Source organism: Mytilus californianus, unplaced genomic scaffold (genome assembly GCF_021869535.1).
Source record: "Mytilus californianus isolate M0D057914Y unplaced genomic scaffold, xbMytCali1.0.p SCAF_27, whole genome shotgun sequence".
NCBI lineage: Eukaryota > Metazoa > Mollusca > Bivalvia > Mytilida > Mytilidae > Mytilus > Mytilus californianus.
This window is the reverse complement of record NW_026262676.1, coordinates 1,484,594-1,502,465: the sequence shown is the minus strand read 5'-3', so window position 1 is coordinate 1,502,465 and position 17,872 is coordinate 1,484,594. Positions and strand designations below refer to the sequence as shown.

Sequence of the window (17,872 nt, the reverse complement as noted above, 5' to 3'; positions counted from 1 at the left end):
CGACTGAGAGGTGTGAAAATAAAATAGATGTAAGAAAATAGTGTCATTTTTATTACAGGAACAGTTAGAACAACTTCTGTGATGTTGCTTAAATTTAACTCTAAATGGATAATCCACATGCAGGTGTTCTTTACATCCTTGTGTAATCATAAACAGTGTCAGCTAAGTTATGAAAAGTAAAATGAGAGATACAATAGTCATTTAAAAATAATAATAATAAAAATAAAATAATAATAAATTGTAAAAATTGTAAAAAGTTTATGTACAAATAGGTATAAAAAGAGCCAAATGAATAATTCCATACACTATAATTAATGCTCCGTTTTGAAGACCGTACTTAAACCTATAATCGTTTACTTTTACATTGAGATAGTAAAGCAGTTTAACTATTTTGGAATTGTTTTTACTAAAACAGGGAATTATAATATGACAAAAAAAAAACAAAAAAACATTTATCCGATAAGGCCTTAAAAGCTATGTACGAAGTCCTGAAAATGGGAAGGATGTATCAGCTTTCTGTAAAATGTCAGCTTGATTTTTTTTACAACATTATCAAGCCCATGGGTGCGAAGTATGAGGTTTTAGTAATGATGAGATATTAGAAAAGATACATTTAAAATTCTGAAAATTACTTTTAAATCTGAAATCCTCAAACCCAAATTTATATGGTTTACGGGGAACTAGGTCGTCATCCGATCAACATAGATATAAAAGTTCGAGCAGTATAATTTTGGGCAAATTTGATATCCGGTAAACAAGAAAAGTTTTCCTTTATATCATATCAACTTTCTCGCCATATGAACGCTCATTATAACATGCAGACTAAATGGATTATATTTGTCAAAAAAATATTTCAAGATTGTGGTTTGTTATATATAAGGGAAACACAAAATTTCATAAATAAAAATTGGTTAAAAGCTGTTATAAAGCAAAGATTGTTAAACCAGTTTAGTCAGAATTGGAATTCGCTTATCCATAATTCATTAAAAGCTATTAACTACTAAAATATAGTGGGAATTTGAGGAATATTTCAATATTTTGGACTTGAAAGATACCGTTGTTCTTTGTCTATTTCGAACGACTAATAACAAATTGGCATTGCCGATTGAAACAGGAAGGTGGCAAAACGTATTAAGAGAAAACCGTGTTTGCCATCAATATAATAATCAACCATTTGGAGACGAATATCACTATATATTTGAATGTACTTTTTTCCGATCAAAAACGTATAAAGTATTTATCCTCCTATTTTGTGCAACGACAACTGATGTCGAATACACGAAAACCAGTCCTGAAGAAGCTTTGTTCATTTATTAAAAATATTAATTCTTTTGTTTGTCCTCCTGGCTAGTGACTTTTGTAACCTCTCTCCTTGTTTTGTATATATTGTAATAGTTATTGTTGTTATCTCTGTACTTATGTCATGCATTGGCTTTATGAGAATAAAGACATATATAATAAAAAACTTAAAAACTTTATATACAAATTGTGACTTGGATGGAGAGTTGTCTCATTGGCACTCATGTCACGTCTTTTTATATATCTATTTATCAGTAAGAAAATTTGACAAAAAGAATATAGTGTAGTGCATGTTGGGAAAAGTGTCGGAAATTTCTTATTAATATAAAGTAACATAAGAGATGTATATTTGCTGTATTTTAAGAGACCGTATAGGTCTCAAGGGTGTTGAGTGGAGACGGTTTTTTAACCTTGTTTCATAACTCTTTAGTAGGGGAGTGGTAGTGAATGATATATTTTTTAACATTAATAATACTTTATTCCAAAAGCAATACAGCTTGTAGGATACATACATATACTAATAATAATGAAATAATATTGTATGCACCAATAACAGGAATGTTTACAAAACATTTTTGAGTTATTGGAGAAAGCATTATGCTTAAGCAACGAACTTTTACAACATGACAAATGATAAAAAGTAGAGAGCAATACAAAAAGACATAAAAAGAAAACAAATCAGTTCGAGTAACAATATGAGATCTGAATGACCATGCGAATTTTATGTAATTACACAATTTCTTTAGAATAATGAATGTGTTTGTTTTAAAAGTTAATCAGACGTTAACTTAAATAAATACTGTAATATAGGGACAATTCAATTTCGACAAATGCTACGACCAAATTCATCTATAGGCAAGGGCATACTAATACAAAGTGATATTCGTTTTCAACCCACTGCCTTCGAGTAATTCTCTACCCACATCAGTATATCTTCCTTTTCAATTTCAGCTGTAGTGTACATTATTTTGTACTACTACGCAATTGAGGTAAAAATTGGCAATTATAACTGTTTAACAGTAATCTAAAAACTCTTGGGAACTAAATTTTAATTTTATATATATTCGTCAAAACTAAATTCTATTTTTTTTATTTTTCAATTACCTAGTACGTTTTTCGCTACTTTCTACAGATACTAACCAGCCTTATATAAACGTAACTTTAATTCTATCTTTTTTTTATATAAAATCATCGATATGTACAATACTGTGTATTTCTGACTGTCGACAACACATACAATGTAGGCCACTATCAAATTAAAACATTTGAAATAAAAGGTTTCAGCTATTTTTTTAAATTTTTAGGATTATCATTTATTTCAAAAACGTAAATAATTTATATAATAAAAAAAAATAGAAAGTGTTCGTTTTTTCTTCTAATTTAGCCCCTCCCATTTCATATTATGCAGTTATCAGTGATTGGTCTACCAATTAGAATGACCATACCTGATTAATTACCAACCCTAATTGGTCAATCACATGATTGGCTAATTAATTTCTCATTTTAAGACTTGTTTCCCCTGTCAGAGTTCATATCTACGCACCTTTCATTCGAACTCTTAAAGTGAATTAATCTTAACGCAAAGTATGGCTTCGGGCAGTAGCAAAGCCCTTTTTTGGTGGTTCACTAGTGATTCAGAAAACAACACACTGATGTTTGCCTGCACCAACAAACCTGGTCTGTTCCCCGTACTTGAAGTTTCCTTAGGTGAAGTGACAACAATAGACGTGAAGATTTCAACTGATGAAGACGAGGTAAGTACTTTCACCTTTAAGATCTTTATTTCAGCTGCTTGATTTAATTTGAAATAAAGAAAGTTAAAATTGTCAAAGTTAGAACGGTTAATGAATCACTTTAAGAATTTACGTTCGAATTTAAGGCCCATGTATAAGTTTGGGATATACTGGCTCACTTCTCAACGTTAGACCAGAGACATAAATAATACAATTATATTATATGTCTATGGTTAGACTTACTACGTTAATTATAGGAGTGAGTCGCTATTTTCAGTAAATTTGTAAATGTGATAAAATCGAGAAATTAAGATGAAATATATTTTTTTTCTATAAAAATAGCGTAATCTTAAAAGGTATAGATATATTTATTATTGTTTGTCCTGTGAGAGGCTGAGGGGAGGATGAATCTCTTTTTTAAGGGTCACACTGTAAGGTGTCATAAACACATTTCCATCGAGAGTATTATGTATAAGTAAAATGGGTTATGAACTTTTCACGTCTAAATAAAATGTGACCAATTGAAATCATTGTACATGTCTTATATAAGTGTATGATTCTGCTATGAAATATACGATTTATATGATTTATATCTGTGGGTCATGATTTTCGCAAAACTTTGAAAATGAGTTTTTTTAAACCCAAACCTCAAAATGTCTTTGGGGAAGTTTAATTTCAGGTTGGTTATATGGGAGGACAGTTCGTTTCAGTTTCCATGCTATAGATCTTAGCCTTTTAATTTTGTAGTGCATGAATGTTTATTGTAATAACTGATTAATAATCCGGAACCTCTTGGCATTTCCCACCAGATTCTAAAATTATTTATTTACATTGACTGGTTTCTCTCGTGTCGATAATTTCTGCATATCACATGCATTACTTATATCCAATTAAGGTGCCCAGATTTATGTTTAAAAAGCCGCCATAAGTTTTTCCATGCTAGAGCCTAGCTGCGTAAATTGTCAGAAAAAGTATATCATAAGGACTTATGAGCTACGATTCTGCAGCTATCTAAACTAAAGCAGAGCCTATGCATGCAGGTAACACGAAACGTGTCTTTTTTTCTAAAAAAATATTCTGATCCCCAATTTGATGAAAAAAAATATTCTGGTCAAGCAGTTCATTTGACAGAAATAATTTATTCTGAATGCAAATTTCCACCAAACCTGATTAGTGTTACATTTTGAAAAAATAACCAATTGATCGTGTCGAAAACTAGATAAATTTGTTCGCGCTTTGCATGAAAAAAAATTACTAAGAAAAAAAAACATACCCCCCCCCCCCCGCCCCCCACCATCTTGAAGTTAAATGCTTGCTCCCTTATGTTAAGTCTTTGCCAATGGACACCAAATTACTGAAACATGGGCATTAGCTACGAGATATGAAGGAAAATAGAATATGATTTTGTTCAATCATAATAAAAATGAAATAATGAAATAATATTTCGCTTTTTAAAATCATCTAATTTGGTTAGATTTTGTCAAAATAAGCAAAGAAACATCATTGTTGAATTATTCACTTGCTAACTTGACATTAGCTAGAGATTGGTTACACATGCAAGTTGTGTTCAGCCATTAAAAGGAAAAGAATGTCAACACTGAAAGTGAAACAAAGATAAACTATTTCATTGACTGATTCGATCCACAAAAAATCATTCTTTTACAGGTAAAAACGATAATTAACTTTTTTTCAACCTATGAAATGAAATGAAATCAAACCTAAATTCCAATTGCATGAGTTCACTATCTGTTTATATTTATGTTTATGTTTATATCAGGTTATATGACCATCGGCAGTCTTCAGAGGTCATCTTGATAGTTGATAAGAGGGCGTCTAGACTAAAATACACAAGAAATTCTAATATAATATATTTTGGAGCACACTTTTTTAACTGTTTATTTCAGACTTATTGTAATTTTGATATATATACATGCATCATGTGTATAGGTTTTAGTATTTTATAAACCAAATATGAGAATTTGAGTCAAATCAGTCAACATGAATTTGACAGCTAATATGCCCCTTTCAGTGATGAACATTTCTGAGGTGGGGGCCTGGCAAATTTGAAGAGGTCAGAATATTTATTTCAAAATTAACCAATACACATTTTCAAACATCCTGGCACTTTAAATTTTTGAATTTAAGGTGAGATTCTCTGTGGGAACTTACAAAATAAAAAGTAAGGTGGCCAGATTATTTATTTTCACTCTGATCATAATCAAGGCCAGAATATTTATTTTTTGTTGATCTACAAACGCACCAAAACTGCCCCCACCCCTTTTTCAGAATAAATTTATCGCCTTAACTTGTATTTTATGTGATACACACAACATATTTTTAGGATGCACATATAACTGCAAACAAAAAGAGCAGTCAAATTGAAGCCTATATATAAATTTTTTGATATGAAAGTATGGAATGGTAAAATTTCCAGCAAATGTAGCAATCTTATTGATGTTGAAGATTTCAGAAATAAACTTTTATTTTTTCAGGTCAAAAGGAAGGGGTGTAATCTATTGGCCCTCAAAATTACCCCTGACAAAAAAATTGCTCTTTTCAAATTTTGCATACTGAATGATCTATCACTATTGGAAGATTAAAGAGAGCCAAAAATATCTTAAACATATTAAATATTTGTGGCCAGAATATTTATTTTCATATGCGAAGTAAAAGCTAGATTATTTATTTTCACCTATAAAATCAAACATCTAAATGGGGGCCAGAATTTTTATTTTCATATTCTACCATATTCCCCAAAAATAACTGACCTGGCCATTTAAAATAGACCGGGTTAGGGGAATCAACAATATTTTTTCCTGGCCTAAGTAACCTACTTCACATAAGTTCAGGATTCCAAAGTTTTAATAGCATTGAAAGCAACTTGCATTTTTATAACTTCCAGGGTTAGGTCACTTACACAAAATGTATTAATTTACTATGGTTTTAAAAATTAGATCATCTCTCTTTAATCTCACATTTTTTTGCTATAAAAAAATCATATCAATGAACTATCCATACATTAAAAAAAGGATGGACTCTTACTGAATCATGTCAATATTATATGTTATGTTGAAATCTTTTTAAATGGCAAATTTAAGGTTTAGCAAGTTATGATCATAATATTAAGGTTTTGTGAAATTTTAAAATGCAATCATACACGACTTTATTTCAATTTGGTCTGAGTCCTCTACTCAGGTGAATTGATATGAGTTCCCCCCTCCCCAGATATTCAAATAAGTTGATTTGAGATTTCATTGAAATTGAAACAAGGTCAAAGTTAAATTTGATATTCTTTATTTTGAGCCCACCTGGCCCGAAGGGCCAAGTGAGCTTTTCTCATCACTTGGCGTCCGTCGTCATTAGCTTTTTACAAAAATCTTCTCCTCTGAAACCACTGGGCCAAATTTAACCAAACTTAGCCACAATCATCATTAGGGTATCTAGTTTAAAAAATGTGTCCAATGACCCCGCCAACCAACCAAGATGGCCGCCATGGCTAAAAATAGAACATAAGGGTAAAATGTAGATTTTGGCTTATATCTCTGAAACCAAAGCATTTAGAGTAAATCTGACATAGGGTAAAACTGATTATCAGGTCAAGATCTATCTTCACTGAAATTTTCAGACAAATCTGACAACCTGTTGTTGGGTTGCTGCCCCTGAATTGGTAATTTTAAGGAAATTTTGCAGTTTTTGGTTATTATCTTGAATATTATTAAAGATAGAGATAAACTGTAAACAGCAATAATGTTCAGCAAAGTAAGTTCTACAAATAAGTTGTCATGACCAAAATTGTCAGTCGACCCCTTTAGGAGTTATTGTCCTTAAGTCAATTTTTAACAATTTTTCGTAAATTTTTGTAATCTTTTACAAAAATCTTCTTCTCTGAAACTACTGAGACAAATTTAACCATACTTGGCCATAATCATTATTAGGGTATCTAGTTAAAAAAAATGTGTCCGATGACCACGCCTTCTAACCATCATGGCCGACTTGGTTAAAATTAGAACATAGGGGTAAAATGCAGTTTATATCTCTGAAACTAAAGTATTTAGAGCAAATCTGACAGGTGGCAAAAATGTTCATCAGATTTAGATTTATCTGCCCTGAAATTTTCAGACGAATCCGACAACCCGTTGTTGGGTTGCTGCCCCTGAGTTAGTAATTTTACAAAATTTTGCAGTTTTTTGTTATTATCGTAGATATCATTATAATATCTAATATCTAATACTATTAATTATAATTTTAACCTTATTTTACATGATTTCCAAAGCATCAGTAAATACAGGTGAGCGACACAGGCTCTTTAGAGCCTCTAGTTTAATATTGCTATTGGTACAAGGTATTTTAGTCATTAGTGTATTCAGTCTTGCTCCACTCTTGTTACATGCTTATTAAGACAAGTTGAGAACATTTTTTTATTATTTTTTTTTATCTTCAGGCAGAAGAAGAGATATTGGCAGGCCTCCCCCTGCACAGATACAAAGCTGTAGATAAAACCTTCACAACTTTGGAAAACAGGAAATCAAGATCCAACTTTCTAACAGACCTTCAGGATACACTTGACAGTCTTCAACTTCAGTTTGCAAGAATAGAAGGTATTAATCTTATTGATTAAATAAATAAAATTGTTCTCTAATACAATTGATTTATATAAATTTCATTGTTGTTTTTGACAAATATATATAAAGACACAAATTTTTGTTTATTATACCCCACGCAACGGGTTTATGTTTTTGACCCGTCTGTCCGTCCGTCCGTCCGTCTGTCTGTCTGTCTGTCTGTCTGTCCTGTTTCTTGTCATCTCAAGTCCTCTCAAACCACACAACGGAATTACACGAAACCTTTTTAGATAATAAGGACATACTATGTAGTTGTGCATATCGACAGGAAATTGTGATTCAATTTTTTTTCTAGGAGTTGCGCCCCTTTGAACTTATTTACTTTAATGTACTACTGCAACAGTTTGTCATCGCAACTCCTCTGATAACACAACAGAATTTCATGAAACTTTTTTAGATAACAAGGACATACTATGTAGATGTGCATATCAACAGGAAATTACGGTTCAATTTTTTTTCTAGGAGTTACGCCCCTTTGAACTTATTTGCTTCAATGTACTACTGCAACAGTTTGTCATCGCAACTACTCTGATACCTCACAACAGAATTTCATGAAACCTTTTTAGATAATAAGGACATACTATGTAGATGTGCATATTGACAGGAAATTATGATTCAATTTTTTTTTCTTATACTATTTTTTTTTCTTACACATATTTTATTTCTAAAGACAATGTGGGGACGTGGGGTATGTGAGCGCGCTCACTAAGGTTCATTAATTAAAATTGTACTGGATTTGAGTAAATATACACAGCATTATAAAAAATCAGTCCTGTCCTGGTGAGTGACTGTTCTAACTTCTTAAAGCAAAGTTGACCTTGGATGAATTTGACTATGTTTTTAATATAAAAATAGGTAGATGTGATATAATGAGACAATTTCCTCATCAAGAGACCGAATGTTGTAAAGTAAGCAACTATAGGTCACTGTACGGCCTTCAAAGATGAGTAATACCCACATCCCATAACAATTACGTTTTTAATAATAAATCAGTACACATCCAATGGATTTATTAGTATAAAAAAGACATCATAAACATGATAAACAGTCAGAAAAAAATATTATCTTGTGCAATGCCAAAATATATTTAGTTTTAGAAATGAAAGAATTCTGATTTCTTATGGTTATATAGCTTCTTATGTTTCTACATCTTTATACATGTCAGGATTTTGAAAGTAAAGGGTTTGAGCGTTCCTGATGATGATAAATCTCTGTTTAACACTGTGACTTAGATATAATAATTAAAACAGATACATTGCTATTATGATAAACAGATCATGGAACTTGTAAATATATGTGTTTCTTAATTACAGCTTAAGTTACTTAATCATTTAACATGTTTAATGTAAAAAAAAAATCAAATGATTGAAAATTTGGAATTTATTATTTTTGAAAATTTTAGAGGAAATACCAGCAGCCAAAAGTAAGCCAACACAAAAGACAAAGACAAAATTTGTCCATAAGAGTCTGCATGAAGAACTCAGGGTGAGTACTAGATTCTTAATTTTATCACATCTGATAAATGGTGTATACAGATTGAGTACACACAAGGTGATTCAGTATACATGGTATAGAAAACCCCATGTAGTCTCATTTCTCAAATGGTGTGCCTCTTTGTGAAAACAATATATATTATACATGTTATATGATTTATTTTATGAACTTTTATTCAATCTTCAATATTTTTTACTTGTATCATGTACTGTCATGAAAATGTATAGCATGTACTTAAAAACCTGTTTTATTTTATTTTGGCGGTCTTGATTCCTTATTATGATTTATATTCAAGCAGACAAAATCATTTGATTAGTAATATTTGGTGCAGTTCAAATTTTCAAAGTCTAAAATTGTAAAAGGTTTTGAAATGAAATTTTTGTTTTGAAAATTCTTTTGGTTTCACTTACACTAACAGCCTTGACCATTTATTGACCACCCATGAGGGTCTAGAACATGATGCTAATTGAATATAAAAGGGTATTTATGCATGATATATGCCCAAATTGATTTTTCAAAATGTAATACAATGGTCTAGGTCAATAAATTATGGATTGAAATTGAATATATAAAAGGTCATTCTGGACAGTTGTAATTTTAAAACTGTTATTGTAATTGCCCTTTAGGCCTTTTAAAGTGTGCCATGGTACATAGTCTGCATCCCCTTTTTTCGCTACAGTGGATTCAAATTGTGTGTGATTGTTGTGATATTTTCTTGGAAAACCCTTTCCATCATCAGGTAGAAGTTGAAAATACTTGTCAATGAAAAGGATTCAAGAAAAAACTTAAATAGATCTTAAATGAGTTTATGTCCTTCAAAATTAATTGAAAGTTGTGTTTTTATTGGATTTTTATATTAAATTTGCATTTTGATAGGGATAATGTAAATTATTAGTTCAATTACAAATTTGAATGTTACATAAGATAAAATATCAAAATCAAGTTTTCTCTTTATTTCTCAAAACTAGGCCCGTCGCCAGCAATTTTAATTTCGGAGTAAAAAACGTGGATAATATCAGCCTGAATTTGAAAGTTAACAATTAAACAATGAGTTTATTGCCCTAAATATGATGGTATGATATGCATTTGTGTAGTAATGTAGTACAAATTTCTGAATGTATATTTGTAGATCATGAGAGAGGCCCACCCAGACTCAGGGGCAGCACCAAGACAAACTTTTTTAAACACCTCTAACAGACTGTGGAGAAAGAAGGTGATGCCTCTTTTAGGCTTCAACCCAGCAAAACATGTAAGTTTAAAATTCATATATCAGGATAACAGCCAGCTTATTTATTCTTGCAGGCCCTCTATTTTCGACTTATCAGTAGAAAATAATTGAAAATTAAATTGTTCCCAACATGTCAAACATAGATCAAAACTATGATACCAAAAAATCATGAAATGAATTTGGTGCAAAATTGTCCAGAAAAGACTAAATGCTTAATAGAGTATCACTTTTAAATAAGTTGGGTTTAATACAGTACACACATTTGGAAAATAATATGTACATGATGTATACATTTAAAAAAGAAGATGTGGTATGATCATGATGATTACCAATGAGACATCTCTTCACATCAGACCAAATGACACAGAAAATAACAACTATTGGTCACTGTACGGCCTTCAACATTGAGCAAAGCCCACACATGCCTAGTCAGCTATAAAAGGTTCGGAGTTGTGCAACTTTCAACAAAAGCTTTATTATGTAAAATCGACAAAAGTCAAACTCACAACATACCAGAATGCAATGTGTCTAATTAAATGTTTTTTTATAATCAATATATAGAAATGTAGGATAATGGTTTATTAAAATGGCAAACACATTCAACTTATAGTTCAAATATTAATGTGATGTTATATTGGACAAAAAATGTATTGAGATTGATATAATTTTAATCTTATAGTTGCATTTCTGATGACATGAACATGGCAATTATGTCTTATAATTTTGTCACACAAATACGATAACTTTTTCGGCAGTTCTCATGATTGAAAAAAAATGTTTGTGTATAAGAACATGATCTTTTTACTGTTTTGAATGAAAATAGAACATCTCTCAGGACTGTGTAGTTACTAAATGTAATGAAATATTGTTGAAATGTAACACATTTAATTCCAGGAAGGTACTTTTGGTGGTTCATTCAAGGAACAGATTTACCTGTCAACCCTTCCAGAGTGCTGTTTTGACCTGGTTATAGATGTAATCAACTCCCATGATGCTGGGTTACTGCACCAATCAAATAGGAAGGAAACTACCATTAAACCAGGACTTTTTAAACATCTTGTTGGTGTCAAATCGGAAGTAGTAGTGCACAGACATCTAAGTCAACTGAATAGCGGACTGATCAATCTGCCAGAGTTTCGTCAACAGACCAAAGATATAAAGGTAACTTATAAGTAAAAGGAAATAACAAAGAAAAATGATTAAAGAACAGCAGCATTCTGTTTTTGTTAAATATGGTGTATTTCTGTTGATTTATATCTTAAATATCGAAAATCATATATTCCCCTGTTATCATAACAATAATGATAACAAATGGTGTATATTTCCTTTTATCATATTTTTGTAGTTACAAGCATCAAGTAATCTTTTTGTGAAGCAAAGTCCATATTGTTTTTATATCTTAACATTATATAAAATGACAAATTGACAGTAACAAATTGAAAAAATGTTATAATTATTACAGCGTTAGTTTTATGAAAAGTTATCATTTTACAAACAAGTGATCCAGTGCCAATGAAACACAAATAACAGGTTGTTGTAACCTATTTAAGTTGGAGAAGATGTAGTATCAATCAGTAATTTTGAAAATAAAAGAATTGAGGAAATTTTTGAAATTAAAAAAACACCTTTAGTTCTATACACTGTCTCCATAACAGACAAGGATCAATGTCCATTTGTAAATTGTTGACTCTGGTAAAGATATTGGTTAATTAAAAAGAGCTTAACTTTCTTTTCAGTCAATATCAATTTTTGTTTGCATCTTTCAGCTTCAGCATCAGAGTCAAAACAGCACACCAAGTGGCCCAACAGTGAGACGGTTACAGGTATGATATATAAAAAGAGATGTGAAATATTTGCTTTTAGTTCAAATCTTGTTCTGTCTAACATAGGACTAGCACATTTATTGAGATGAACAAGGTGTCTATTTTAGTCATGATATTTCTGCTTGAAATAAAATTCAATTTATATCTTTGTTTTCATTTACATTATTATATTAGAGGTAATCGATGTTCAAATCACTAAAAGAATTCTAGCTGTAATTTATAGATGGTGTTGTACAGTCTGTTTTGAAATATATATATAGAGAGACCTGGATGTAAAGAACTTATCTGTGTTATATGTAATCTTCCATGTTTTAAATCTTTTTATTCCATTTAATCATATATCAGGTTAAAGACTTTAAATCGATTGTTATTTTCTTAAAGAATTGGCAAGAACACTGATTTATAACTTCCAATTTAAATTGCAGAAGCCCCCTTTTGTCTAACATCTTGAGTGAAAATTGTGTACTAACAGAATCAGAATTGTAAATAGTAAATAGTCTAATAATCTCTTCTTTTTTGTTGCCACATTTCCAAATCAATACTTTACATTTATTTGGAAAAGTTAAGAAACAAATTCCTAATTGCAACAATTATTTGAAATATCCCCATCAACACATAACTAAATGAAACATATACATTGAATTTGTTTTTTTGTAGAATGAAATTCTTCGACTGAAGTCCCGAGTTGAAGAGTTGGAAGAGTTGGTTGAAAGAAATCAGACACCAGATCAGGTACTTTTTTTTTACTTTGTGTGCGGCAGTGGTAAGATGTCAATCAGATTGTCAGTCAATTGTCTTTCACACTTTCAAACCTGTTCATACCAAGAAAAGGACAGGAAGTTATTGAGCAACTCGATAGAGTGCTTTTAAAAATAAGAACCACACATTAGTGTTTAATTATCGATGAATCCTCTGTTAGACATAAACCAAACCAAGAAAAAAAAACAAAACATGTAGAGGCTTACAGGCGGTCATCAACAATCAAATATGTCAATCTTTCAATCTACCAAGTTTTATTAAAATATATGATTACATTGGCAAGTATGTTATTTAACAATTGTAGCAGATCAAATACATCAGTTTGCGAATGTAGATGTATAAATACTACTCATTTACATTTTTTTTCCTGTACCAACTACAATATGAAACTGGTTTAAGGCTTTAGCAGTTTTAGCTGTTTAAAATTTAATGAACATAGACACTTGATGAATTTAGGTTGCTTTTCCTAGATATGTATTTTCTCATATACACTGAAGTGACTTTCTATGATTTACATCACATAATAATATATATTGAAAACTCTTTAAATGTTTTTGTAGGATGTGTATGAATTTGATGACACTGACCTCTCACTCAGAGAACAAGATATGGAGGTTACAATTGAGGTAAGCTTTATTTTATCATAGGTCACCCTTAATTTTGTGAAATCATGTTAATTGTAAAAATTTTGTATGCATTTATAACAAAACGTGGTAAACTAATATCCAGATGTTACAATACACATTTTTATGGACAAGCACATTTTGAATTTTTATGGTGCTTACTGATTAAGCGTAAAAGACAATCACCCTTGATTTAATAAAAAACTCAATGCATGTGTTATGCTGAACCATTATAATAACCCATAAAGCCATTAAGAGTTTGATGTTCTTTAAATATTTTTTTTCTTCAAATTTTTACTTCAGATTTTTCAGAAATCGAGATATCATAAAAAAATATAAGTGAAATTTAAATGTCACATCGATACCCTCATCCATTTGATTGTAAGCCAACAACTGATATGACAATATAATACTATTCTAATGAGAAGTTTTCAATTTTTGTTATATGATCTTTTATGAAAGAATTTTTTTTTATCTTTTAGAATGAAGAGTTGGATGTCATTCCTGATACACCAACAGGTTCACAAGTTAGAACCATTCCAGAAACACCATCCACTTCCAAGGTAAATTATCTGATTAAGATGCCAGTAGATAAAAGTTAATGATACATTTAAAATGTGTTAGCTATGGTGCCTTAATTATCTTCTTGTATCACTAAAAAATTGAGCTTTTTTATGAATTTGGTTTTCAGTTCTAGCTACCTAATCATTAAATGCATATTAACAACTGAAAGAAAAGACATTGTGCTTTCATTGGTGTAAAATAGTTTTTTAAACAATTTATTCTGTACAATAAAAGTCAGATTTATAGTTTAACATATCTGAATTTGGTTTATTCATGTAAAACATCATTATTATACACCTTTTTATTGCCAGAACAATATTTTGTTCAACCTGGCAATATGAATCTTGATCCAGTTTCAGACAGAAGTATAAACTTTTGACATATTGAAGTCAATTAACATCCTTAACATAATTGATTGTTAAATGGGACATTTATTTTAGGCAACCAGTAGCAGAAAAAGAAACAAAGAAGGAGAGCTTCTAAACATCCTTGACAGACTCCGTGAGGTATGAATGCATGGTTTTAGTTATTTAAGCCAAGTGGATCGTAATTTTTCTTATTTCAAGCAAGTTGATAATTGCAAGCTTTTATTAAAAAGTTCATTGATTATTTACTACATTCTAAAATACACAATTTTAAGATGACCCATATTAATCTATATGCAAACATATAAATAGCAATCAACCTTTGTGCATCTATTAGATATATGTGTAATTTGTTGAGTATAAGAAAAGTCTTAATTTAAGAAATGTGGATCGTAAACAAAGTTTAAAAAAAGATGTACTGATACCAAAAAGATAAGTTTGAAATTCATTTTATTTTTTTTATACTCAATCATATGGAAATAAGCAAATATCTATTTGCAAAATCATCACATATTTTGTACAAGTTAGTCAGATGACAATTACAAGATATCATATTGACGTTCTCTTTTACTTCTATAATAATCATCACCCGACTTTTAACATGTTTAATATGATACTGTTATGCCATATTTTTATGTTTGTATTTGTTTTATTTTGAAAGCGTGCAGAAAAAACACAAGAAGATGACCAGACAGAAGAGATTCATGTAATATATATTTTTTTTTAAATTAATTTTCTCATCGTTTATAAGAATAAGAAAATGTGGTATGATTGCCAATGAGACAACTGTCTACCAGAGACCAAATTACCTAGATTTTAACATTGATAGGTCACCATATGTTTTTCAACATTGTCTATAGACAGTTTTGTCTATTAGCTCAATTTGGTTTAAAAGAAAAAAAATAATAGTGAAGTAATCTATGGTAAGACATCTTGTCAATAACATAACTAAAATTTAGTTATTATTTATGAAGTATGAAACCTTATCGGGAAATAAAATTATCATCTTGCAGCTAATGGCCTGTAACTTGTATGGATTATTTCAACCAGAGATATTTTTTTTCCAATTATTTATTGCAGTCTTAAACAAATAATGCAGCAAAAATGGTTGTTTGTCAATTTAGTATTAAAAAAATACTTCTTAAACTATTTTTAGCCTAACAATGTCCAGCATTTACACTTGCTAACATATCTAGACAGATTAGCTGAGAGTTGTCTAACTCTGATCTCAGTTTAAAATACAATTTGTATGGGTTCTGCTGTGTGTAATTTACACATTATTTAGACACAACAAAACTTCTGTGCTGTCTTCCACAAATATGAGAAATTAATAAACTATTAATATGCATTTTACCTTCAAAATTACTGCATTACTTTTCTATTCTTTTTAACAGTATTTGTTTGTGAAAATATTTAAAATAAATTCTATATTTTAGGTCTTTACTAAAGGTGAAAAGGTGTCTGCCTACTATTCCAATGATAAGAAATGGTACGATGCTGTTATTACTGCAGTTTTAAAAGACGGTTAGTTATTATTTTTCATAATTATAAGTTATACCATTGAAAAATAAATTGTGGTATGAATACAAGTAACTAAATGCATGCAGTCAGCAAATCATCATTTTTTTATAATTTGGGATATTGTCAAAATCTGTTGATGGATTGATTTTTATTAATGTTAATGTCCATTTGCAAATACTTCATGCATATTGAATAGAACTGATGTTTACTCAAAAAATTATAGTAACTGCTTGAACTATTCGTGCATTTCCACTTAAAATAAAATTCATGCATGAACTGGTTCATACTATGAAAAACAATTATGTAAATTGTAATGAATTTTCAAATATTAATTTTTTTTGTGTAACTGAAGAAGAGCCTTTGTAGCATATGTATCACAGAAGTTCTCTAATTATACATTAGATTTAAAAAAAAAGTGCTAAAACATTTTCATAATAGACATTGTATAAACAAATAACCTCAAAAAGAGAAACCTTAAGCAGTTCTGGGCAGGACAGAGGATTCCATGCTTTTTACATACCCCATTTGCCAAGAAGCATACAAATGGATGAAATCATTACTCCTCTCATATAATATTCTGTATCAAAAGCTGCATCAGTTTTCAATTAATAATCTGCACACCTTGAAAACTTGATTTTCATATAGATATGTCCTTTTAAATTCAAACATGAATACTTCTAAAACAATATTTAGTTGTTATCTGTTTAAATTTAAATATGCTCTTTTCTTATTTTACAGGCTATCGCATCAAATATGTGTTAGATGGGTTTAGAGAAGTGATTAAAGATACTGCATTGTTGAAGAAAATGTGATTTAAAGAACTATGACAAAAGACAGTGTATAAGAACTTATGTTAGAATGATGTTTTTATTATTCATAGTGACAAACAAATATTTTGCTCTGTTTTGAAAGAGAACAATTTATTTATTTATTTATTGCAAAGTTTAAACTTAACTTTTCTGTTTTGTATTTGTGCTTTACCATTCAGCTATCTCGATGGTTCTTAATGTGATTTAAAGAACTGTGACAAAAGACAGTGTATAAGAACTTATGTTAGAATGATGTTTTATTATTCATAGTGACAAACAAATGTTTTGATCTGTTTTTAAAGAGAGTAATTTATTTATTTATTTATTTATTAAAAAGTTTAAACTTAACTTTCCTATGTGTATTTGTGCGTCACCATACAGCTACCTCGTTGGTTCTTAAAGTTATAATACCTGCACTCTAGGAGTGAGCGCTATCCAATCTTTGTGCTTATTTGCGTGTCTGCCTGACCAAGTAGTCCAACAGATATTTCTCAGAACATGCATAACAAAATGACTTAATATTTGGTTTGCTGCTTCTTAGGGATGAGTTAACCGTATTTTACTTATAAATGGACTTAGTTTTTCTGCCAGTGAACATTACATTCACTCTGTGGTTAAAGTTTTAAAAATTTTAATGACTTTCTTAAACTATCCTGGATTTGTACCAAACTTGGACAGAAGCTTGTTTATGTTCAAAAGCTAGTATCTACAAGGAAATTTTTTAAAAATTTATTTCCTGTTTATCCGTATATTACCTTTTAATGGACCTCTTTATTCTTCCTGTTAACATAACATACAGTCTGCAGTTAAAAGTTTTTAAAAAATTTATAAGATTCATAAACCATCCTGGATTTTTACCAAACTTGGACAGAAGCTTCTAACAATCAAAAGATAGTATCTAGAGGAAAATATTTAATAATTTTTTCCCCATAGACAACAGCAAAAGTAGGAGAGACACTGGGTTCCGCAGAACCCTTTCAAATTTTTTCTCCCATAGGATCTTCTTCCTTTGGTTTTTTTTAATCTCCCATA

At 30.1% G+C, this 17,872-nt stretch overlaps 1 protein-coding gene across 2 annotated transcripts; it reads left to right on the top strand.

The window, feature by feature from the left end:
* Positions 1–3,767: 3,767 nt before the first annotated feature.
* LOC127732776 (uncharacterized) lies at positions 3,768–17,188 on the top strand. Of its 2 annotated transcripts, none has more exons than XM_052241961.1 (13): positions 3,768–4,072; positions 7,474–7,630; positions 9,057–9,139; positions 10,278–10,397; positions 11,271–11,537; positions 12,143–12,199; positions 12,857–12,931; positions 13,519–13,584; positions 14,064–14,144; positions 14,586–14,651; positions 15,172–15,216; positions 15,960–16,034; positions 16,770–17,188. In XM_052241961.1, the coding sequence occupies exons 1-12, from the start codon at positions 4,067–4,069 to the stop codon at positions 16,026–16,028; spliced, it is 1,092 nt and encodes a 363-aa protein (XP_052097921.1). In that variant the 5' UTR covers positions 3,768–4,066; the 3' UTR covers positions 16,029–16,034; positions 16,770–17,188. The 2 variants fall into 2 exon arrangements, with proteins under 2 accessions (XP_052097921.1, XP_052097920.1); XM_052241960.1 differs by having other exon boundaries at positions 3,770–4,072; positions 15,947–16,034.
* Positions 17,189–17,872: the final 684 nt, after the last annotated feature.

Excerpts from the sequence above, each read along its gene's own strand:
- LOC127732776 (XM_052241960.1), top strand. Across the intron at positions 9,140-10,277 it reads GTCTGCATGAAGAACTCAGG|ATCATGAGAGAGGCCCACCC; the intron begins GTGAGTACTAGA and ends GTATATTTGTAG. Across the intron at positions 12,200-12,856 it reads CAACAGTGAGACGGTTACAG|AATGAAATTCTTCGACTGAA; the intron begins GTATGATATATA and ends GTTTTTTTGTAG.